We start from the raw sequence: 24,781 nt of genomic DNA on the forward strand, positions 1-24,781 counted from the left end.
AGTCCGTCAAGTTCTGCACAATGGCGAACGATTTTGAGTTCCTTGGCTTATGATAGCGTGGACATCTTGCACCAGCGTTTAGCGATTAACAAATTTTCGTTTATAACCACAATTGCAATAAAAACTACAAGTCCATGTGATAGGGGTCAGGTGTTGTAGTTGCTGCATGCACATTCAGTGATTGTTGTACCATCGGATCCTCAGGCGTTGCCTTTCGCTTTTGTTTAGACTGCCCTTGTACCGACAGCTATTGAGCTGCATATGAAGAACGCGCTCTCCAAATCGAAAACGCAAAATTTACCGTCATACCCACTCTTCTCTTGCCATTGTTTAACTATTTTATAACGTTTGAATTGCTGCCTCTAAACTTCCATTCCAGATAGATCGTTTCCAACTATCATGGCTATTTTGTTTCTTTTCAACTGTTTGCAAATATTATGTGTTACGTCTGTTTCTTCGATGATATATTTTTATTTTATTTTTCTATTTGTTACAATGTTAGACTTAATATGTTATACTTTCCAATTGACAACTGTTACTTCATTGAACCAACCTCTCTTTATTCTCTTTCATTTTGTGGAGTAAATGGTCTACGCTGTGCAGGTGCAAGTTCTTCTCTTCGAATTTTCTCGTTGTAATCAGGGCAGAAAAATACGGTGCTTGCATCTCGAGGCAAGGAAATTTTGGCTTCAGGCAACCACACTTCTCAACGTTTGCTCTCGACCAGATCCTGGCCGTGAGTAGTTTATGAGCAACGTTTACTTTCATGTACTCGCAATAACAGTGGGTTCAGTATTGATTTTTTCTTCCACTAAAGCTGAGAATATTTAAGCTAGGTTTGACCTCTGCCCTATCATGACAAACGTTGTAATTCTATCTGATTGCATTTACGTGATTAACTATAGGTTTTCCTCATTGATTCAAGTTGCGGCGCTATGATCTTATTTCATGAAATAAGCTCTTTTGAGTCGGCAAATCAAACAAAAAAAATGCTCATTATCAAGGGCTCACAAGATACAGGATATAAGAAAGTTTTACCTAACATACTTCCAGACCAGCTATTTTACCGATATAACATAACGAAAGTATTTTATTTTGTTGGATGCATATATACATGCATATATACGATTGAACGGACAAGTACAGAGACAGTAGATATCTATAATGAGACAATACACATCTATACAAAAACATGACCGTAATAACAGTAGATTCAAAAACAATACAATAGTATACAACATACAAAATTTTAGAAAAGGTGAAACATACATGACACATCACCGGAAAGATTACATTTAAAACATTAAGTTATAAATACAGCAATTATGTTTTCAAAGCATGCACAATGCAAACGATAACATCAGATTAAAAGACGATAAAATTGTGTATAGGAGGAAAATGCACATTTTCAAGCGTTACAACATAGAGTCTTACGTATCACAAAAATCTCATGCATCTTACTACACTAATATCTAGAGCAAGGAGGTTTATTTTGCTTGACCGATGACCTATTAAAATCATTAAAAGCCAATTTTAGTGGCGTATTCTTGCACTTGAGTTGACCATCTCTATCTTCTCCAAGGAGTTTTACATAGTTCTCCTTTTCTGTCATGGTGAAATGGGATATACATTTCGCGTTTTTTTGGACACGAACAATTGCTTGGAATGTGTGTGGGATTTTGCTTGAATGCCATTGGCTGCAAGCAAGAAACTCAGTATATTGTTCCCATTTGACCAATGAAACATACTTTTCAATTCCGGTTCGTGTGCACAAAGCATGTTATGTTCTTCGTATATATACTTTCTGCTTCTCTAAATTGTGAGTTGTTTAGTGTCATTTGTGGTGAGCGTTTGCATGCCTGTTTCATTGCGAACTCTTATTATCTACTTTTGCTTGGAAGCGGGTTTTAACAGCTGTTGTCAAGATCCGTCAACACGTTACTGACACATGTAGAGGTAGGTGTTAATATATAATTTGGATTATAATGTTTAGAAATTTGTGTGAATTTCCGTTGTCTTCATTGCGATACAATATTTTACAATACTGTTTAAGTGAATCTTTATTAATTAATATTGCACCATCTATATTAGAAACCTGTCTCCGTGATTATTTGAATTCACCTTCTAAGTTTGTTGTAATAGAACTTGCAAATCCCTCACTGTGCAAATAATTATCATTTGAACAATTTCATTCATTGAATTTTAAACATGTTCATCAACGTCATCAACAAAGTAAAGATGACTTTTTGACCTTCTGCAATTGTACACTGTTTAAAGTGATTATAAGAACTTGAAAGAGAATTAGATTTCAAGGAAGATAAAAATAGCAGATAAAAAATACATCCCTTGAAAATTAAAATACGAAAAAAGACTTAAAATTAGGTGTAGCAAGCAGGATATATAAAGAGATAACCGGTAAATGTTTAAATGCAAATGAAGTCCGAAAAATGGACATCAGGAAAGAATATAAGATCTTTGTCAGTGAGAGATGAGTTCGTAAGGTCATAGTTAGATGTTATTATACTAGCTGTAATAGTTGTTGATTAGCAAATTCTACATGTTGACAATTTAAAGGAATTTTACAAAGTTGAAAGAAGATTTTAAGTAGCATACATACATACATACATACATACATACATACATCATTAGGTTATACTAAGACGGCACGCCCGGTATCGCATTCGACCGGCATGTTTATGTATGGTAGTTTCGTAATCTAAATACAATGGGTACGTGAGGGGTGGGAATGTATATAAAGATTACCCTGACTATAGGATGATGTAGCTGTTCTCGGTAATTGGTCTTATATTGCCGTGACATTTTTCAATCTTGTATGAATTTGCCATTTTAGGATATAAATAATATGTTAGAGTCGAGATTGCAAACTCTGTAAAGCAGTTTGTTTAAAACTGAAGCCCTTGCTGTGCAAAGGATCTTGCGACCTTTTGTAGTGTAAAGCAGATGTTTATCTGTGTTGTTCCGGGTAGAAGTTCAATATGATTGGCTTAAATATATCATACATTCACAGATTATAATCTCAACCCAGAGTTTTGTTGATTCTGCACAATTACGAGACGACTTGATTTTGTACATTTAATCCTTTCACATTATTATCATTATTATTATTATTATTATTATTATTATTATAGATGGCGTTGCCATCTTTTGAGCTCCTGTTGGTGGCGGTGTTGGTCATATATGGTGTTACGTCTCTGAGCCCCCCACCTTATAAATATGATGCCTTATGGGGTGAAGGCAGCGACCTAGCTGAGGAACAAGACGTGGGGGCTCGAATAAAAGAAGATGGTAATCCATAAGTTTATTAATATGTCATAATTTTATCAATACGTACTAATTTTTTTCCATATGTCTGTATTAGCTTCCAGCCGATTAGAACCTGATATTAAACTCCGCTTGTAAAATTCCCAGAACCCCGCCCTCGTTATTCTTGCAACGTTACTGCCACCAACTATTGCAGTCAAGCTATCATTTGCTTGAACGAAAAATTTAAAGAAACCAGAGCGGGTCTGTTCAATTATTGTTGGTTTAAAAAATAATGATAATATGACGTCACACGCCCATTTAAACATGGCAATACCTCAATACCTCAGTTTGCCTGGGAAATCTGCATTTATTCTATGTCTGATGAATAATCCATTTTGGTTCATTTTGGTGAAATCAGCAAAGTCACGCTACCTTATTTATTTACCTATTCATTATTTATTATTTATTTATTTATTTCAGATGCAGGCAGACGTTCAGGACGTAGATATGAAAATCTGTTACAAAAGAGTCACGGCTACATACCCAATACTCAAGAAATAAGCAATAGCGCAAACCAAATATTGTACATGACGCAAAGACTTTTGGAGGAGTAAGATTTTCAACACTCAATCTCTTAATGTAAATTAATTATTATCCGTTTCAAGTGGGATTACTTTCAATCCTGGTGTATCATATATTTTGTTTTTCGAATAAGGATTTTAAGTACATAGAAGGGTTCATCAACAAGTACCGTTTATCTGGACTTTACAATACTCGGGAAAGATTTATTAAGACACAAGTCCAGTCGGTAAATTAATTTGAGTGCTCAATACAATGACACACGGGACAAAAGTCGAGTTCTGCTTAAAAATGAGCGATCCGATTTCTCGATTTCATAATAATAACCCTGAAAAAAACGATACTGAGAAGCTGAGACAGAAGGATGTATATTCGACATGAAACCTTTTACCATTTTGAATAAGTATATTAATGATATAAACTGTTAACTAAGTATCTGGATAAATCTGTATCTTGCCCATCATGTTCTGCTAACTGATTCTTTTCTGTGTGAGATTATATATATATATATATATATATATATATATATATATATATATATATATATATATATATATATATATGCATTTGAGTTCACCCCACTTGATTCTGTTAAAATAATTAAGTAAAGTATGATCGATTAAGGTCCTCAACGGTGAGCTTGGCAGATTTATAAGTGTTAAGTGTCGATGGAAATCGAATTATGTGCGTGTCGATTTATCAGAAGTAAGAGTGGTTTCGGTATGAAGAGTCCTCGGCTCGAAGCTAGAACCTTTTTATATGTTGCTTCATCACCTTTCATGACTTAACAAAAGTATAGGACGCATGTATAAATATATAAAGGAACAAACGAGTTATTAATTCATCTATGAATATTTTTTTCCTTTATATTGTGACATCATTTTTTAATCCTATTCCCCTACATTCTGTACGCATTCTCCCGCATCCCTTCCTTCCTTCTTTCTTTTTTTAAACCTTCCGTCTTTTAGCTTTCCTTTACGTATTAGTTTCTTCTCTTTTTTTTCAATGAGTTAATAACATCGTTTTTCTTTAAATTTATTTTCATTATTTTCTGTCTTTTTCTTTCTCAGAGGATTTACCATTGAAAAAGTGACAAGTGACTCCGTGGCATCCGCGATAAAAGATGCCCTCGTTTTAAGAGGAGTTTGTAAATCGCCCACCGTGTACAGATGTAACGCATCAAGTCCGTACAGAACCATCGATGGATCATGTAACAACCTTCAATATCCCGAATGGGGGAAATGCTTCGTGGCCCAGCGAAGAGTTATCGGCCCTGCCTACGAAAAAGGTGAGTAACGCAAACGAAAAGATTACTAAGGTAATTTTCTCGTTTCAGTAATATTTCAAAATTTCAAAAATTGTCATGGTTTTGGTGCGTTTACATGTCGGGGTGGATAAGGGAATGTTTACAATGGGCATTAATTAGGACTACACTCATATGAATGATTGGACAACTAAAATATTTACTCGGATTTGACACATAGTCATGACAGGGTTCGGTTATTATTATTATTATTATTATTATTACTATTATTATTATTACAGGTACTGTTGGAGGGCCGCGTGTTACTGGTGTTACTGGTAGGCCATTACCCAACCCACGAACGGTCAGCAATGTCGTCCATAGCAATAAAAATGGTGTTACGATCAACGGTACCATCTCTCTACACACGTTCCAAATGGGGCAATTTCTTGACCATGATATCATCTTCACACCTACTGAAACAGGTATGAGAAACTAGCTCAGCCATATTAGATAAATTTCAAAGATTAAACAATGCAGAAGGGATAGCACGATACAATTGCTACACGTAGACACTAACAAACAAGCGCACGCACAGACAGGATGAAAATCTGGATATTTTCTTCGAAAATAGATTAATATATCTGATAAAGTTTTCTATTTCGTTTCCAACGTTAGTTTTCTTCAACGGATGATATTTATAAAATATCCCAAAGGAACAAACGAAAGAAAGAATTAAAGAGAAAATAGTAAAATTTAGATACAATCCCTCTTTTGGAATGTTCAGGCAGTACATTCAGAGAAGTTAAGTGTAAGTGACCTTTCAGGAACCGAATTAATGACACCTGAGATGGTTACGCCTTAAGTCTGCTTTCCATTGAATGAAAGTAACATTCTTCAAAATTTGGAAAATCTCTTGAAGAAAATGATGTAATAAAATAAATGATTTTCTTAGTGAATACATTAGTTTGCAAACACATTTCTTATTGATGTAATGAGCATTACGAATCCATGAAGTCTATATGTAGTTTTCGTGGAAAGTAATGCACACGATTGAAGAAAAAAAAAGGGAAAAAAATCCATAACTCAGTTTGCCAAATATTTGTATTTGAGCGATTGGCTTTCGAGAACAAACGTTCATGCAGTTGAAAAAGAAGAACAAGAAGAGAAAAATAAACGAAACCATTCTTTGTATATGCTTATTAATGTTGAACTTGCACATGCATTGAATTTCTCGACGTAATTGACATATCTTTTTGTTACCATAATGCCACATTATATATATATATATATATATATATATATATATATATATATATATATATATATATATATATACACACACACCGCATGTTCCAACGAGGTATACTCAGCTTGGCTTATCACTCTTATTTCTGAACATTGCAACGTGTGCTCATTACTGTCTATACTTTCATCCAGCTCATGTTAATAAGGGTTTAACATTATGAAACTTGTCAAAAAAAAATCAAATATTCCAGTCACTGCAAGCATTTCGTCAACGATAATAGCTTCGTTAAAAATAACTGCAGTTTAAAATTTTCTGATTCAGTTGAAGATGGATGCATAGAAACCTGCGAAGATAAGACTCGGTAGGTATTATAAATAAAATAACTAAATAAATAAATAAATAAATATTAATGAGAGGGAGAGAGAGAGAGAGAGAGAGAGAGAGAAGGAGAGAGAGAGATCGTCAGTCCTAAGCACTTAGCACAATTAAAATATTAACCACTGGGAGAACCATGCTTATATTCGATATTTAATTGATGGTAACGAACGTTAACTATTTTGTGTAGTATTTTTTGTATATTGGTAATTTTGTATTTCCACAGGCCAGAATGCATTTCAATCAAAATCCCTGCAGGAGACTCTTATTTTACCGACGGGACTTGCTTGCCTGTTGTTCGATCGGCAGCTGCAAATCCCGACTGCACACCAGGTACCAGCCTCATTGTTTCTCTGTCCGTAAAATAATTTAATGACGATAAAAAATATGATTTGCTGGATGTCATATACAATGGGGACATCTTTAATCCTTTCTGTCACATGGAGGAACACAAAAAAAACACTCCCAGAGTTCATTGCGCTTGCTCATTTTACTGTAGCATTATATACTTAAAATACTACATTGCTAAACGAGAAAGGATTTCTTTAAGACCATAAATGTTTCCATCATTAAGTGCCGAGCATTCGACGTTAATGTTTACATATTTACCTGCATGTCAGTTGCAAGTTCTACTATGGCCATGGTTTGGAGCAAAGGTTTCAAAAGATGTACTCACCGTTGAATCGGTAGCAGTATAAACATGAAAAGATTCAATTGGTTAGAACAAACCGCTCCAAGTGATGCAAGTACGATTGGATAGATGTTTGAGCGTTCGTTTATTCTTGTTTTCTTCCTTCTACTTGTGTAATCCTCATTCATGCTGCCCGTCCGTCCGTCTCTATACTTTAATGAATGCTTTTGTTATCAGATATATTCGAACAATACAACATATTTTATCAGTCAAATATGTTTATAATTATAATTATAATTATTATTATTATTATTTTTATTATTATTCAGGATTCCGTCAGCAGCTGAACCGTCTCACTTCCTATATCGACGGCTCCAGTGTGTATGGCTCGACTAACAATGAGCTGACGTCATTGAGAGATGGCGGTAGGGATACATGGAAAATCTAACACACTAAATTATCAAACCTTCAGATGGTGTCTATTAAATATTGACCTTGAGATTCCCTGTTTTAAACCGATTGATTGTCAGTAAAGTATTATCAGTCAAACAACCCGTCTATAAATTCAATAGTACACTTTGCGGTCTGCCATCTAGGGACACACAATATTGGCGAGTGTCATTAAAACAAAATATTTTAGCTTTGATGCAAATGTAGGCAAGAATGCAGTCGATTCCTAAAAATAGCTTCTGCTTAAATTATAATATGTAATATATAAATCTTTCATTCGTACCTTCTTGACTATTACAGTGCCAACTATTTACAGCCGGCACAAATACAATCTTTTTGCAACCGGCACATTTTCTTTTAAATAATTCTTTAAATTAGCTTATTACTCACGCAATAACCTATAATTACTACCAAAACAATGAAATGTCCGGGATATAATTTGCGGTTCCATAAATGTACAAAAAATAAGAGATGGCGATATAGCTCATCCATTTCTTTGTCAATATAACAAAGTGTTTAGCATCAGCATCAAGTTGAAGTAAACTAGTTGAAACAAAAAAAAATCATGGTTTTATTACTGTAGAAATATTCATGTAATGTTTCTTAATCTCAGAAATTTTTCTGGGTTTTTTTGGGGTATGTTGTATTTGTTTTGTATTTGCCTTTGAAAAGGATTTATTTAGAGTCGAAAGCTCTCGGATCTCACTGGATATTTGTTTGTTTTTCTGTGGGCTTTTTGTGAATTTTCATCCGACAGTGACCTATGACAGAAAAGGAGAATAGTTCTACATTAAAGATACAAATAAAAACTAACTAATGATTTTTGTATGTTTGTGAAATTATGCTTGAGGTATTGAGGTTAGTTCCTTACACAACTGTTGACTTTGATATTGAACCGACACTGCCACCAACCCCTCTTTTTTACGTTAAGTTATTTAGAACAATGATCCGTTTGGAATATTTTTCTGTGACAAACAGGCGAAAGGAATCGGTATGTGCCATATGCATGATTAAAGTTCACTAGTATAGTAACAAATTAGGATGCAATGTCATCACCTCTCAGCCATCTCGATTTTTATATATTTACTTATGTGGCAGGCATACGTGATTACGTAAGCCAATTCGGCTTTTCATTTGCAGCCCAGGTTAGCATTTAATCTCCAATGCTAGTGGAACTGTGACGGGCAGTCACCAAATAAGCCAACGCATTTTCAAACCTAACTCAAAGTAAATGTAAACCACATTACAGATTTAGCTTCTGAATGAATTTATAAACGCTAGGCTTATAATACTTAGGCTCATGCCTTCTACCTTAAAAATTAAGGAGGTGTTAAAATACGAAACTATTCTCAGGTTAGATAGAAACTACTGTTGCAATGTTGGTTGTCAGTTTGTTGCATTTATTCCCCGACACACGTGACCCAGTGCTGGATCCAGTGCACTTCAAAAGATGTAACGCGCTTAATGATTCGTATTATATATATATATATATATATATATATATATATATATATATATATATATATATATATATATATACATTCGCTTGTATGGATAGTTTTCCGATCCTGCCGCTCTTAATTTGTCTCTCTAAATATTTATGTGTGCTATCTATTATTCTAACATTTTAGAGTACATGAAGACGAGCCGTGGAAACAACTTGCCCACAAATCCCAACGGTCGCTGTACCATTGATCACGATGGAGAATTCTGTCATCTTGCAGGTACAGTTGTTATGTTGTAAAAGTGGAATCTCGTTAATTTTGATTACCTTAGTGGACATACTAAAAGCCTTTCGCAAAAAACTGATGAACCAGTTTGGCTTGTACAAAGTCAATGCGATGTGTGTGAAACCATATTGTTCACGGTAACCGATAACACAGATAAACAAAGTTTTAGATTAACAAGATGACGTACTCGGGGTTTATCGGATTATTGGAAAAGTCGTCCTAAATTTGCCCTTTGCGGACTTTCAGAATCGTATGTGTTTATCAGACGACGAATGTATGTATGTTTGTACGTATTTATGTTTGTATGTATATATGTATGTATGTGTAAGTTTATATCTATTTATGGGTGGTATTTGAGATGTTCTGAGTATTTTATTATGCCCTTTTGGGTTCACTGAACCTATGAATCAACTGAACGCCCATCGATAGACAAAATAACGCTCAATAACGAAAGAGCGTACTCTAAAATCCCGTAGCGTTTAGGACAACGACACTATTAACAAGAATGACTTCAATGAACTTTACTTATGTATTTCTCTGCCAGATCCTCATTTTAAAGTGCGTGTGTGTGTGTGTGTGTTATTTGGATTTTTAACATACCATTAACAATTTACCAGTCATTTCGCTACGATGTCAGCAGTGCGGCAGTTTATTGTGATCTCTAGCGCTGAGGCATCATGTCGCAGACATGTTCCACCCAGTAACATTATCCTGACACCTCGCCGACCAATATCTTAACACTGAGCACTAAGCGATATAGCTGCTAGTACCATTTTCATAAGTCCTTGGAATGACTCTGCCGGGTTTCTGCGATTAGTCAGCGGGAACTGGTTGCTGTGAAGAGTTGTTAATGAAAACGCTAGATATATACTGAACGATAATATGACTGTAATGGGAATTAAAACTCGTGACCTGATTTTAATACACCGAAAAATCACAATTTTATTTTTTGAAGCTTAGATAGTTTGTGTAAGATGGGGCCCGCGATTTTTTTGACGGCTGATAAAAAACAGTCTTTTGCAGAACTAGCCCAACAATATACTGTCCAGCTGTGAAATGGAGCCACCAGACACGTGTGAATGAGATTGTCAAAGGTGAAGAAAAAGAAACAAAAAAACAACAACAACAAAGATTTACCATATTAAACCAGACTAAAAGGAAAATAAAATTTGGATCGTATAACATGAGCAAAGACCATACATCGCTAAAATTGGTAGGACTATAGAGAGTTTTATGCAACATGTTTCTTTTTCGATGTAACCATTACAAAGCACCGATGCATAAATCAGCCGTCTTGACGGACTGCCTGAAGAAGCACAGCATCAAAACGTTTTCACATCTCTCATATTGTCCTGATGTAGCTCTAAGTGATTTTTGGCCGCATCACTTTATCAAAGACGTGGTAGTGGAGAAAGGTTAAACGCCGCCATGTGGTTGGATATTAATTTTTTCAGCGTATGAACAGCATACCAGTAAGCGAACACAAACTGGCCTTTAAGAAATGGTTAAGTGTGTAGAGGGGCATGGATGGTACTTTGAGGGGATTTTCTGACGTACTGTTCACTTATAAAGAACTTTGTTGTACAGCGCGCTAGTATTCAGAACTATTTATAATACTTCCCGTGTGCACGTATGTAGATATACGTGTATTTTATCCATCCATCAATCTAACTACATGTCTATCCTTGCAAAGGAAAAAATGCCTTAGGTTCAGTTGTGAGGTAATTATCTAGTAGCTGTGGTCGTAACAGTCGTTACCAATCTCTTTATATATATATATATATATATATATATATATATATATATATATATATATATATTACCTTGTATACTTATTGTGTTATAATGCCGTGATTCAAATAGTACACATGCAGAAAATAGTAATTTACCTGCAAATGAGCGCAAACACACTTACATTGTTAACAACTATTATTTGTTTTGTGGAAATGGACACCCAAAAACCTATGCATCGTGCCTTGCTCTGATGGCCAATTTCACTGCTAAATAGACCTTCCGCATTAAGAAAAGTACAATACTGTACCTTCTCGTTATCATATCTTTTCCTGTAAACATAGTGGTGTTTTCTTGTTTCATTTTTGAAAAAAATGTTCATTGTTTGACATTAATAGGTATGTTCTGACCATATTGTTCAAATTTGAAATTGTGTACGTGTTATTGTAAATCCTGTATTTGCCTTCTTCTCTTAGCCACTAAAATATTACCATAAAAATGCAAATAGGAAATTATTCACATTCAGCTCGTGATTAAAGTTGTTGGAGGTCCAATATAAATTTGTTATAGAGTGTCTAACTGTCAGATTCCAGCCGCAGCAGATGGGCCAACTATCTTTTCCGGAATCATATCTAGAAATAGCCTGCCTTTGCTGCCGCTTTCAAACCATTCTGCTGTTGATGGGGTGGATCACTCACTGATATAACGATATCAGTGGTCGTATGTATGTTCAGACAGTCAGGACTAGAAGTTCAAGATCTGTCTGCAACATTGCTTTATTTTACCCACAAAAAAAGATGTTGGATAAGAATTCCTTTCTCTGTATCTGTGCAAAAATTAATAGAAGAACATCTTTTCACACGATATATTGGAACCGGAGATGAAAGAGATGAGACAATACGAGGTAAGACAATTAAGGCGAAAACATTAATTTCTCTTTTATCATTCCTAAAGTTTTGACTGCTGTTTTAACAATCTTTTCACGAGTTATTGGCATTTTAACTGAATGTGTCAATCTGTAATGGGGTGTCAACGCAACAAAGGTCCAGCATCCCTTGTGGAACCCCATTGTGATTTTTTCCACGTGAATGCATCATAACACTCACCCCTCTCAAGACAGACAGACAGACACACTCACACTCACACACACACCAGCTGAGTCAAGTATATCAGATCTGAGGATAAAGACGTTTGGGTAATGCACAAAGGATATCCGATCTTTAAATAAAGTTAGCAAACAGTGAAGTTTGATTTCTTTCCACAGGTGAAGTGAGAGTGGATGTATTGCCCTCGCTCGCTTCTTACCATACACTATTCGTGATGGAACACAACCGAATCGTGAACGCACTCAAGGCCTTAAATCTCGGCTGGACTGTGGAAAAGCTGTTCCAGGAGGCGAGAAAGATCAACATCGCTCAGATACAACACATCGTGTACAATGGATTCCTAAACTCCTTTCTGTCTCAGGACACTATGGCAACCTACAACCTGCTTAGCCTCAACAATGGTTACAGTTTCAGTTATGACCGGAAGCGAGATGCCACTGTCTCAAATGAATTTGGAATAGCCTACAGGTTTGTTCATGTCTCCTATCTCTGCAGCCGAGGATTCGCTATCCATTCCCGGCATGTGGAGGAAGTAATTAGTACAACTTCGGTTTCTTTCTTATTTGTCAACCATTGCCGTGAAATGGTGATCAAGTTTTAAAAAAAAATTGATGCCCAGAGTTGCTACTGCTCTTGAAACTTTTCGTGTTGGAAGAGATTACTTTTTAGGGCTGGATCGCTTTAAAATGGTTACTATATGCCATTTATCGTTTTGTTAAACTTAGTCTCTTTTAAATGAAAGACTTCAATATTTAAAAGTGGAAAATCGTTTTTAAACTATTACTGACTTTAGTGATATTTCACTTATCATGCGGACATATTGGAGTGAAAATACTAGTACGTCTGACTATAATTCAAGTACTTTGGTTTTACAAATAAGTATGTATAAGACATTGTCTTTGAAACGTTGGTGTCAGAAGTTGATGTGTAGAACAATTTGGTGTCAGAAGTAGATGCAAATGATTAAGTATCATCAAAACATAGATATTTGGAATAGGAACTCTGAACTGTTGTAAATATTTAAAATATCAGAACAAAGAATAATTGAAAGATAATCTTGAGCACCATGGTATCAAAGAGAACATATCTTGATATACGAAGCAGGTGTTTGCGTTATATTTAGCATGTGCGGCCAGAAGTGGGTTGAGGCTAAACGGCACCAACTAATTGTTTAGTGTCAGAAGTGCACATATATGGGTGTGCATGTAGTGTAACTGCACGTCAGCACAAATAAAAATATACGGTCCCGAGTTAAAGTTAAGTTCCCAGGAGGGTAATAAGTTGCAAAATAAATTAGGAAGGCAAATCTCCCCCCCCATATATATATATATATATATATATATATATATATATGTACCACATCGACATAAAATAATTAAAGGTACCAATTACCAATTTATATTTGATTAAAAGGCACAAAACAAAGAATAAAGGGAAAAAATAAATCCCTACAGTGTCCGTTAAAAAGTTAATACGTAAACCACCTTCGTTAAAAAAATTCCCAGATTTTCTTTGGTGGGACATCTTTGGATAGGTCTTATGCGACTTCACGCAAACTAACATCTGCGTTACAGGTTAGACACTGATGCACCCGACAAAATACGCTCCACTGTGTGTCCTATTCGCGATCTGTATTATCCCATCTCACATTTGCAATATGTTTTAGTTGGCTGATGCCATTTTCCGATATTGGTTTTGAGGGTCCAAAGCTTGACTATTTTTCGTTACCTTATTTTACTATGTCAAGTGTACGTGTCGATTTGTGTAAAATGTGAAGTCTCTATCTGGAACCCATTCGGAAACTGGTGTCTGTAGAGCAGCTTTGGCTACTTTATTCCATTTCATTGTCCTTATTACCGTTAGATAAGGCAGATAACGGTACATATTACCTTTCCGTGATTTATGAGTAATCATCGCTCTTAAGGTCGGTGAAATTAACATGTGCTTTTTGAGAAGCTTGAATGTAGTTAAATAACAGGAGCATGGGTATAATGTCTGCTGTGAAACTGGAGGATTGATCATGCAACCGGATCGAAATGTTGCTGTGGGGTGTTAAAAGATAGCAACAACCTTTGTTTTGATCCTTGGAACTGTCTGTAAAATGGGATAAACAGGCACGATAGGACTGTATATGTGTGATTTGGATTTTAACGTAGCTTAACAATTTTGCACTCAAATCGCTAAGATCTCTGCAGTGTGATAGTTTATAGTGATGTCTAGCACTGGGTATTACGCCGCAGACATGTAGCATGATGTCCTACCCAGTCACATTACCCTGACACCAGGCCGACCAGTCCTAACGCAAACCTCCTAATGCTGAGCGCCTAGCGAGGCACTTGTTAGTGCCATTTTTACAAGCCGTGGTACGAATCCACGACCTCCCGCATCTGACGCGTACCCTCGAACCAATAGGCCACCGGAGCGGTCTTCGAAATAAGGCTGTATGATTTTAGGGACCCTATTCTGAAATCTCTTGGATTTTTATAATGTCAACGAGCAAATAATAATAAATGGATGTGGTTTAACAACTAAGGTAGTAATTTGGGAATAGGGAGTTTAATAGTAGCGATAAGACTGGTTTTAGATGCATCTAAGTAGGAAAGAATTACGAATCGATGGTACAACGATCGAAAAAAGTTTGGTATTTGGGATTGGATGGACTAGACGTGAGATTTATCGTTTACTAAAGAGGCAGTTTAATTTGTCTTAGAAAACGGATGGCTCTTTATCCTCAAAAGAAATGCTCCAAGAGAAAGTCACAAGACGCTAATTATATACTGGATATGTAAAGAAAAATAATATGTCACATGTCATAAACATGTAGATTGTATTTTGACGGTCCATCAAATTATTTATAATGGTCAATTGTTGTTGTGGCAATAGGACATCACTGTATGCGCTACTCACTGAAGACGGTTCGAGTCTTACAATAAAGGCTGGTGTTTTAAATTGCTTAGCTACAACCATTCATCTGAATAATCTATTCCAATCTAATGGTAACTGGTCTCAATGTTAACATTAATCCTGTTTTCGGTTACATGGCATTCCAAGACTTAGATTTCCAGCTACTAATGCTTGCTTACTTTGACCACATTCCATCCGTTTTTACAAAATAGCTTTTTTATTTGGGTTTGTTGATATATATATATATATATATATATATATATATATATATATATATATATATATATATATATATATATATATATATATATATATATATATTTATATAAACTCCTCAAGCTGACTTCTTTCATAACTTTCATCTTTACAAAACAAACGAAAAATTCAGTTTTATTTCAACGAAAGTTTTGGCTCTGAAACACAATAAGAAAGAACCAGTTGTCGAATTCGGGAAACATATAAAAAGATTTTCACATAAATTAAGCACACTCTTTGTTCGTAGGAAATTGCTACAAAATAGAAGGAAAAAACTTTTACTATTAAAAACCTGCTGGCAACGTTGCTACGGTATCAAAGGGAGGCGACATTACAACAACGTTAGCACTCCGAACAATAGCAACTAATGCCGGAAGTTAGGTTTTGATTAAGTAAAGTTCGAGCAGATGACAAACTAAACACGCGCGTCAGTCTAACGCTGAAACATCAAGCAAAAACGGGATAAAAGTTAACCGTTTGGTCCCAGCTTAGCCTACGACTCCACGTAGTATCTTATATCTTACTTATCATTTTCTATTCACTACACATGCACTCCCCTGATCTCGAGAGAGAGAGAGAGAGAGAGAAGGAATGAGAATTTCTCACTGTGCGATGTTAATTTTCTGAGAGTAAGTTTGTTTTTTTTTGGCGAGAAATAAGGTCGCACTCATCTTTCTTTTTTTTTTTTTCGCAGGATGGGACATACATGGATACCAACATATCAAGATCTCTACAGTGATCTCAATTCCAGAATGTCAGGTCCTGAGAAGGGTCCCTTTGATTTGGTGAAGACGTTCTTTAACCCACATCTCACATTTCTTAATGGGAACAAGGGATGTCCGGCACTTCTAAAATGGATGACAAGCGAAGCTTCCCCAGAAACAGACAGGTAGGTGCTGTCTAAATTCACATCAACCGCAACACAGTGACGTAGGTAACAAACGGCACTGCCTGAATAGCAGTGCATATAGCCGGTATTTTCAAAATGAATCTCATGTGACCGAACTTTCATAACCCGAAGTGTGAGCCTCTTTGTGAGCGGACACAACTTTGGTCGACGTATTTAGGAATACAATTTTCACAAATTAATTTCTACCTGAAACTCGTATGTTTCTGTTCTATCCAGAAAATAATATTTCATTAAAAGTATTAATTTATTGAACGGTTAACTTTTTTTTTCATGACATTGATTATGTGATGGCGAGTTTCCCTATCCACGATTTGTGTACTTGTTCAACATCGAGAGTAACCCAGCTTAATCTATGATTGCAACAGCAAACGTTACATGACCGCAACCATGGCCAGAGTAGCGCAAACACAGATCAGAATGTACTACAACTCGGACAGCCTAGTTTTGGCGTTGTTATTTCTGCCCTTTACGCTTAACATTCGTGGTGAAAAAGATGAAATGTAGGTAATTATCTTGCTATGATTGCTGGTTAAGAATTTATCATTAATATAATTTTCATTACTGTTTTGCACATTCCATGCAAACGACGTAAAATGAGCAAGGAAAGTAGCAGATATGAGCTTCTTGCGCAAGAGTTGTGGTAAACAATTTTTTAATTTTTTAAAAATTCTTTATCAGAGTAAGATTCATGAAGTGGACTATATGCCATACTTGGAGTACGTTACAAATAACATGTAGCAGTTGTTTCAAACTCTGTTTTTTCCCGGGGTATCGACCCACATCATGGCATCTGTTTTGCGTTTTAGCTAGACGTATTGATGTTTTGAGATAGGATGGGATAGTCGTTAGTGCTTTAAGCCTTGGGAAGTTAAAGTGTTTTATGTTGTGACCAGTTTTAGGGCTATGTATTTTATTTTCTTCAAATTATTTGGATTTCAAGATTGTTTTCCCTGGAAATACTTGTGCTCTAAATTAATTCTTGGACAATGACAGTTATCGAAATTTATAAAGAATTCAAATTGGAATGTTATTTTCTGTGATTCAACAGAGAAATGTTGACAAGTCAGTACAACGCTGACCACAGCATACGTCATCGCCTTCCATTTTGGCTTCCATCAGGATTCGAACTCAGTTTCATTAGGACTTTTTTATTATTAGGACTTCTATTTCTTAATTCTTGGATAATTCTTGAATTATTTTTGGATTTGATTCGTAAAACCGTAAGATTTGTCTCATTTTTACCTTGTTTTACTTGGGAAATAAATTATTTGTTAAATTTTACAAAGCTTGTTGTCGTCACACTTTTCTTGATAATGTTTGAAAGAGCCTAAACACGTAACAGGATAAATATATCTCGCCAATAGCACGTGGACAATTAATATTTTAAATGTGTCGCGATAAAGTTTTGTTTAGAAAGTCTCAAAATAACATTAAAAATGCTTCAGATTAGATGCATGATAAAATCAAAAATGCCAATTGTGCTTATCTTACTTAAATGGTTTGCCGTAATAATAATAATAATAATAATAATAACAATAATAACTCCATTGCAGATTAGTAGAAGATTCGGTCAGAAATAGACTTTTTGAGGATCCTTCTACAAGGGCGAGCTTTGACCTTGTCGCATTAAACATCAACAGGGGACGAGATCACGGTGTGCCGCCATATGGTGACTATCGAGTCAGCTGTAGGTTGTCCGCTCTTACTAGTAACTGGAACAGTCTTGTTGATCACAAAACAGCAGAAGTGAATCTGCTCCGTCAAGTTTACGAGTTAGTATCTTTCGAACTATGGTCCGTTGACGACTTTATAGATTTAATTTATACAGTAGATATTTGAGTAATGTATATATATATATATATATATATATATATATATATATATATATATATATATATATATATATATATAATGCTGTCTTTCTGCATCGGTGCTTCATTATCGAAAAACCCACAATATAGCGGACTAGAGAAGGTATGTTAAAGTAACTTATTCAACGTAAGGCGGGGAAATAAATGTATTCATTCCGTGTGACAACCAGTCAACAGTGTCAGAGAAAAATATTTAAATGAAAAATACTTAACGTATCACTGAGCGTGAAAAGTACGTCACCGTGACTTTAGCAGTTAGCATCGATTATACATGAAATAACGAAAGGAGATAGAGCTCAAATAAAATTACTCTAGAATAGGTTCATGCAACAGTTTGAGAAATGAAGCTGAATTTAAACAGCATGGTAACGACCACAACAATAAAATCACATTTGGACGATCGATACATGTGTGTCGACTTGATAGCTAGATATTTCGAAAAAAAAGAAATATCACGGACCTTTATGTTATCATGCTTATCCGAGAATTGGTCTCTACGTAATTTCGCTTACCTTAGCCTCATCCCCCACACTCATACACGCCAACACGTTGATTTTGATGAATCCAAATACAAAGTTTGCAGTATAATTTTAATTGGCTTCTTAAACTAATGAATATGATAAGCAGTAACATTATGATATGGATATTGTTTTGACAATGCATTCTGATGACAACCAATAGTTGTTTTAACTGTTGTTCTTCTTCTTTTCTTCTTGTATCTTGATTTTTCAAAGAGTTGTTATAATATATATATATATATATATATATATATATATATATATATATATATATATATATTAATCTTATTGTCATGAGAGGCTTCGATTCATCGGTTTCTTGTTCGTACTTGAACACTTCGCTGAGGGCGGTACATTTCGCACATCGAATATTTAAATTTGCATATGCATTTCATATTATTGTTATTTTACATCTTCATGATTTTGTGTCAAACAATTATTACATATTTGAATTTCCTTATCTCTTATTAGGTGAACGAGATGTACCATTCTATCGTGCTCTCGTTAATAGTGTAAAAATGGTTTATTCAAGGTCTTGAAAGTCTACATTATAAATTATATCCATGTTATATAGCAAATGGTACATTTGTTGCTAACAATTTAATAATTAAAGCGATGTAATATAGCTAAACAGTAAATATACTGCTAACAATGTAATAGTTTTAGAGATGCTAGCTAGCTAAATAATACACGTATTGCTAACAATAAAATAACTATAGCGATGTTATCTTGCTAAATAGTATATGTAATGCTGACGATGTAATAATTATAGCGATGTTGGCCAGCTAAATAATACATGTACTGCTAGCTATGTAATAATTATAGCTATAATAGCTAGGTAAATAGCACATGTGCTTCTAACCATGTATAAATTATAGCAATGTTGCCTAGCTATATAGTACATGTACTACCGACCATGTATAAATCATTACCCATTAATCTTTAAGCTTTTTAAAGGTCTTAAATATATTTACTCAGATGTCTTTGTAGATTTATTATTTATCATATGCAATTTCACATTTCTGTACCTTTGTCGTCTTTTATCCAACATGTACAAGTTTATATTCCCGTTACCTGATTTCATCCAAATTTCTTACAAGTGTGAGTATATAATCTGTAAAATCTGTAAAATGTGTCAAATATGTAGCACGTGTTTTTAATAACAAATAACAGGTTTTATTTGATATAAGTTTGTATGCAAGTGATTTGAGACAGCATGATTAATGGATAAACATTTTTATTAGTGACCCTCGCGACATTGACCTTTTCACGGGGCTGCTTACGGAAAGAGCGATTCCCGGATCCAATCTTGGGCCTACTCTAAGTTGCATTCTGGGAAGGGAATTCCAGAATCTCAAGGAGGGGGACTCCTATTGGTACGAACGACCAGAACCTCAGGGATTTCCACTAGGTAAATTTAGGATAGTGTAGTTACAAGAATAAAATTGCCTTTCGGGGAAAGTACTAAGAGAACATGCGTGTTAATAATTGCGTGAAAGACAATTTATATCGTGTTATTCCACTATTACAACATGGAAGACCATTTATATCGTGTTTTACCATTAATGCAGCATGAAAGATATTTCTTTTCGTTGAACTTATAAGTTGATGCAAATCTGACCGTATGTAACCAGAATGTGCCTGCAGGAAATGTTGTGCTTTGTCTGGCCAACTTTTCTGGTACAGTGCATAATCCACAAACTTAGCATAGTCAGTTTAGCAAGAACATTGTGCCCTTTAAAAACTTACTTTTCATGGGTGCTAACGAAATTGGTCAAAGTAAATGTACACACCAAGTTTCATGCCTAATGATGCAAAATGGCCTTAGTTATAAGAATATAGAGAATATGAAGAAAAAAATAATGCACACATTAAATCGAGGTATGAAAGTTCACTTGTGTTCTTTATATATAAATTTACCTTCTGCCTCATTTTCACCTGGCAAATATGTCAATATGCAATGAACTTGATAATTCACCTTTGTTTACAGATAATCTTTTTGCCTATGATGATGTCAAACGTTAACACACCCAACAACTCCAATGACCATGCACAAAGAGTGCATGTGTTCACTTCACTTCGAGAAGTTGGTCCCTGTGACCTGCTTTTGTTCATTCACCCAACAAATTTTATTGACTGCATATACAAAAGTATACGTGCTCCCCTGACCATTTGCCAATAGTTGTCCACTCCGTGGTGAACATCCTGTTCAGCGATAATTCTATACGACTTGATCAGCGATCGTTTGGCCTTTCCCAGTTTAAAATATGTGATACATTCTGATGTTATGGCAAACCTTTCTTGTATGAAGTTGCGAAAGACATTACTCTTTAAGTTAAGGAACAGAACAAAATCTACCGTCTTTTGATACTACATTTTGCCACCATTTGTTATGTATATGTATATACTGTGTGCTGAACTTTTCTCAATGTTTGTAAGTAGTTAAGAGAAATGTTATATGGCTAACGTTTGTCCCTGCCGATAAGTTGTAAACAACATGTTTAGGTAGCAAGAGTTGTCTATCTTGTTTACAGTTAGACTAGACTTTTCCGTTTCAAAGCTTCACATTCTATTACGTTATAGGTAAAGTGAAACTGAATATACAAAGGTTCTTGATAAACAAATAATTCATTCCTGGTTTAAAACAGACTGGGAATCCTAGTTGATTTGTACCAGTCAGGTATAACTCGAGAGGAATTATTTATTTAAAATAACTCGAATTACTAAAGCGTTCATTCACCTTTTAGATTTGGTATACACTATTTGGGAGTTATAGTGAATTCATTCCAAGACATTTTGGATAGCATCATTGTGTTTATGAGACATTTAAGACTACTGGAAATTATTCGGAAACGTTCTATATTTTCGGAACAATCTATTATAGGACTTGTCAAAAGCATTTAAGCTTATTCTGAATTTAATTCACACTGCTGTAAGATAAATCGAGTTTTAATTTTGTTTTAGATACATAAATAACGTGTTGATTTTATTTAAATTGTTGGTTTCACTTCTTTCTGTTTGTATTTTATGAACTAGATTCGTAACACACTGTATGCGTGCATCTTTGTTAGACCTGCCGATGTTTGCCTAAATTACTTTAGTTTTACAAGGAAACCCGTTTAAAGACTCTTTGTTTTAACCTGCTGTAATAGCTTTATATAAAATCAACTTACCCATTGTCTAAGTCCAAATTTAGAATGTTTAACCTCTCCACTCACCTACAAAAAATGAGACAGACTTTGATTCACTTCCTAATGAAAATGCTTTAATCAGTCAAACAAACCTGATCTTATAGTCAGTCTTCGTCAGACAATAAAATATAGTAATGCTCATATGATGTAACGTCCCTTTTATTTTCTTTATGCTGTGTTTACTTTGGATTACAAACTAGTTGGCCTGGAAGGTAAGTTATAGTACAAAAATTGGTCAAGCAGGTGGAGTATTGGTTTCTACATGTATAAAAAGGTGAAATGTTTTAAATGTGTTCGTATATCGTATAGATCTAGCGCTATATAAAGTGTTACTCTGGTTGTTTCTAAAAATCAGTTGAAATTGAAGGACAATAAATATGGTGTAAAACTTCACATTTCAATCATACTTTGAGGTAGGAACCTACGTTAAGGAGCGGGATATAACCATATACGGTGTCCGTCGATGGCAGATTTTTTTTGGACTTAACAGTATTGAAATTTGCCCTCGTTTATAGTTAGTTTTGGTTTCTAATGTTTGTTTATTACAGTGCAGTTGAATGAGATTAGGAAAACATCGCTATCAGCCGTACTTTGTGCCAACCTGGATTTGACACGGATACAAAGTGATGCCTTCCGACTACCAGGAATCAGGTTAGTTCATTAGTGATTTTACCTTACCTACCTCCTCGCCTGCCTACCTATATATCTCTGAGATATACATTTCAGCGCGAAGGCAAGAGAAACAATGTTGTTTGCCATTAGGTGTTTACTCTTGAAAAATACGTTTGAGTGCTGTTGCGGTGTATTTATACTCGCGATTGAAACATTTACATTTCGAACACTAGAAACATTTGTTCTGATGAACTAGTGTATATGTTTACGTATTTAATTATGTTCTGGGATAACCACTTTGAATTATAAAACTTTGCTCTGGCAGAAATCAGACGATGAATGTAGATCATCAATTGCAATAATATCATATATAATTTAAACATGTAGGTAAGATACCATTCATGGCAGCCAGTTCATCAAACCACGATAATTAATTTTATCCTTGTTCATTTCATTCTGAGTATAGGTTAGCCATAATTATCTGACATTTAGTCCTTTCACCAGAATATTCATTTGAACTTATGACAGATAACATATGGATCATTGGATATATTTTCGTTTTGCATGATCGGTTATTAACATATGCATAACTTATCCATAACAATCATGCTAAAGCCATGCATGCCAGTGCACCTATTTGTCATCTAGACAGAACCTTAAACGATTCTAATCAAAGGTCAAACTGTAAGGTCTTCATGGGTATCTAAACTAATGCCAAACTAGGTACGTTTCCTGAAAGATACGATCTTTATGGAACTATAAACATTTCAGCGACACTAATGATGTCGAAATTGTTGGTCGTTCCTTGGACTAGCTTATTTAAATATGTATATAATATATGACATAAATGACAGTACGGTGCACTAAAGAAACAACAACTTTCAGTCTTTAAGGAATCGTCTTTTTTAATAAATACTTTCTTTCTTTTTAAAGCAATCCCTTGGTGCGTTGCACTAATGTGCCATCCATAGACTTTACAAAATGGACACCGACACCTGGCAAACGACCTCCAAACGGTGGTTACGGCCGTGAAAACCAGCAGCGAAACCTCCAAACTGGACAAAGCAACATGGACGGTCAATCATCACTGTCTGAAATTTTGCAAGAATTGATTAAGCTAGCCTCGAAAGACGAGGAGTAAAATGTGTCATATAATTTCTGAATGTATCACGCGGATTGTACATGTAACGTTATCGCCTGATTTGTAACGACTCTCAAGGTGGTCTTAAGATAATTTTTCTCCATTCATAGGAAAATATCATTATTGCTTTCTTTCTGTTCTCATTTGAGTTTGTTATGTAGGTGATGTCCATTTTATCACACCCAAAACTTTGAGGTATATTTTGAGGAACTACTTTCGGTTTCGACATTTCTACTTGCATGAACATGATAATTGCCCATATTTAGGCGTATATTGACCATATCTGTCGCCATGGAAACATGGGTTTACGAAATAATTTGAAAAACAATTTCTTTAAGTTTGAGGTGTGAACCAGTGAAAAATAGCATCACACCAATTCTACTCACAATGACCTGCGTGAAAAAAGGCGTCGAGAAGCGGACTTTATTTTGCCTCCCCACGCTTTTTTCTTGCTTTGTGTTCGTCCAAAGATCAAATGTATTTACAAGGCCAATGTATTCGAATTCTGCTGATATTAAGGTCGATTATTAAAATCGATATCACGATGTTTTAGAGTACCACATGGTGTGTTATATGTAATATCTGACATATCTGTTATTAAAGAATGGAAGAGAGTTTGATTATAAATCATCCAAAGAGATAGGAAGTGATCCTCTAATAGTTTTGTTTTATATCTTTTCATAACAACTCTATGTAACGGTTTGACCCTTAATATATAAAAATATAACAAAATCAGTTTTAACAAACCATGTTTTCACAAGGCGTTGTTTTTATCTATTTCTTCTTTTTCCATGTGTCTATTTCTTTCTTTCTCCATCTGCCCATATATATTCTATGTAAGTTAACAAGTAAGCAGACTTGCACGTATTTGTATAGGTATGTATTGTTGTATGGTTGTATGTATGTACGTATATACATATGTATGTATGTATACATGCATGTATATCTGTATGTATGTATGTATTGTTACGACTCTATGGTCACAATTTAAGCAAAAGGAAGAGCAAAATCAACTAATTTT

General features: G+C 34.9%; 1 protein-coding gene across 1 annotated transcript; it reads left to right on the forward strand.

The window, feature by feature from the left end:
• Window positions 1–1,806: 1,806 nt before the first annotated feature.
• Window positions 1,807–24,506, forward strand: LOC149790277 (salivary peroxidase/catechol oxidase-like). The gene is made up of 15 exons (XM_089972321.1): window positions 1,807–1,956; window positions 3,150–3,306; window positions 3,745–3,874; window positions 4,914–5,131; window positions 5,389–5,571; window positions 6,657–6,696; window positions 6,937–7,043; window positions 7,671–7,766; window positions 9,423–9,515; window positions 12,517–12,826; window positions 16,212–16,406; window positions 17,981–18,199; window positions 20,061–20,227; window positions 22,556–22,658; window positions 23,553–24,506. The coding sequence occupies exons 2-15, from the start codon at window positions 3,150–3,152 to the stop codon at window positions 23,758–23,760; spliced, it is 2,226 nt and encodes a 741-aa protein (XP_089828447.1). The 5' UTR covers window positions 1,807–1,956; the 3' UTR covers window positions 23,761–24,506.
• Window positions 24,507–24,781: the final 275 nt, after the last annotated feature.

The sequence above is a fragment of the Sinohyriopsis cumingii genome, chromosome 10 (assembly GCF_028554795.1).
Source record: "Sinohyriopsis cumingii isolate HCF-2022 chromosome 10, ASM2855479v2, whole genome shotgun sequence".
NCBI classification, from domain to species: domain Eukaryota; kingdom Metazoa; phylum Mollusca; class Bivalvia; order Unionida; family Unionidae; genus Sinohyriopsis; species Sinohyriopsis cumingii.

What these genes read in the sequence shown, in the direction of transcription:
- LOC149790277 (XM_089972321.1), top strand. Translation starts at nt 3,150, where the DNA reads ATGGCGTTGCCATCTTTTGAGCTCCTGTTGGTGGCGGTGTTGGTCATA. An exon ending in AAATCCCGACTGCACACCAG is followed by an intron (nt 7,044 to 7,670) that starts GTACCAGCCTCA and finishes ATTATTATTCAG; the next exon opens with GATTCCGTCAGCAGCTGAAC. An exon ending in GCTTCCCCAGAAACAGACAG is followed by an intron (nt 16,407 to 17,980) that starts GTAGGTGCTGTC and finishes ACTCCATTGCAG; the next exon opens with ATTAGTAGAAGATTCGGTCA.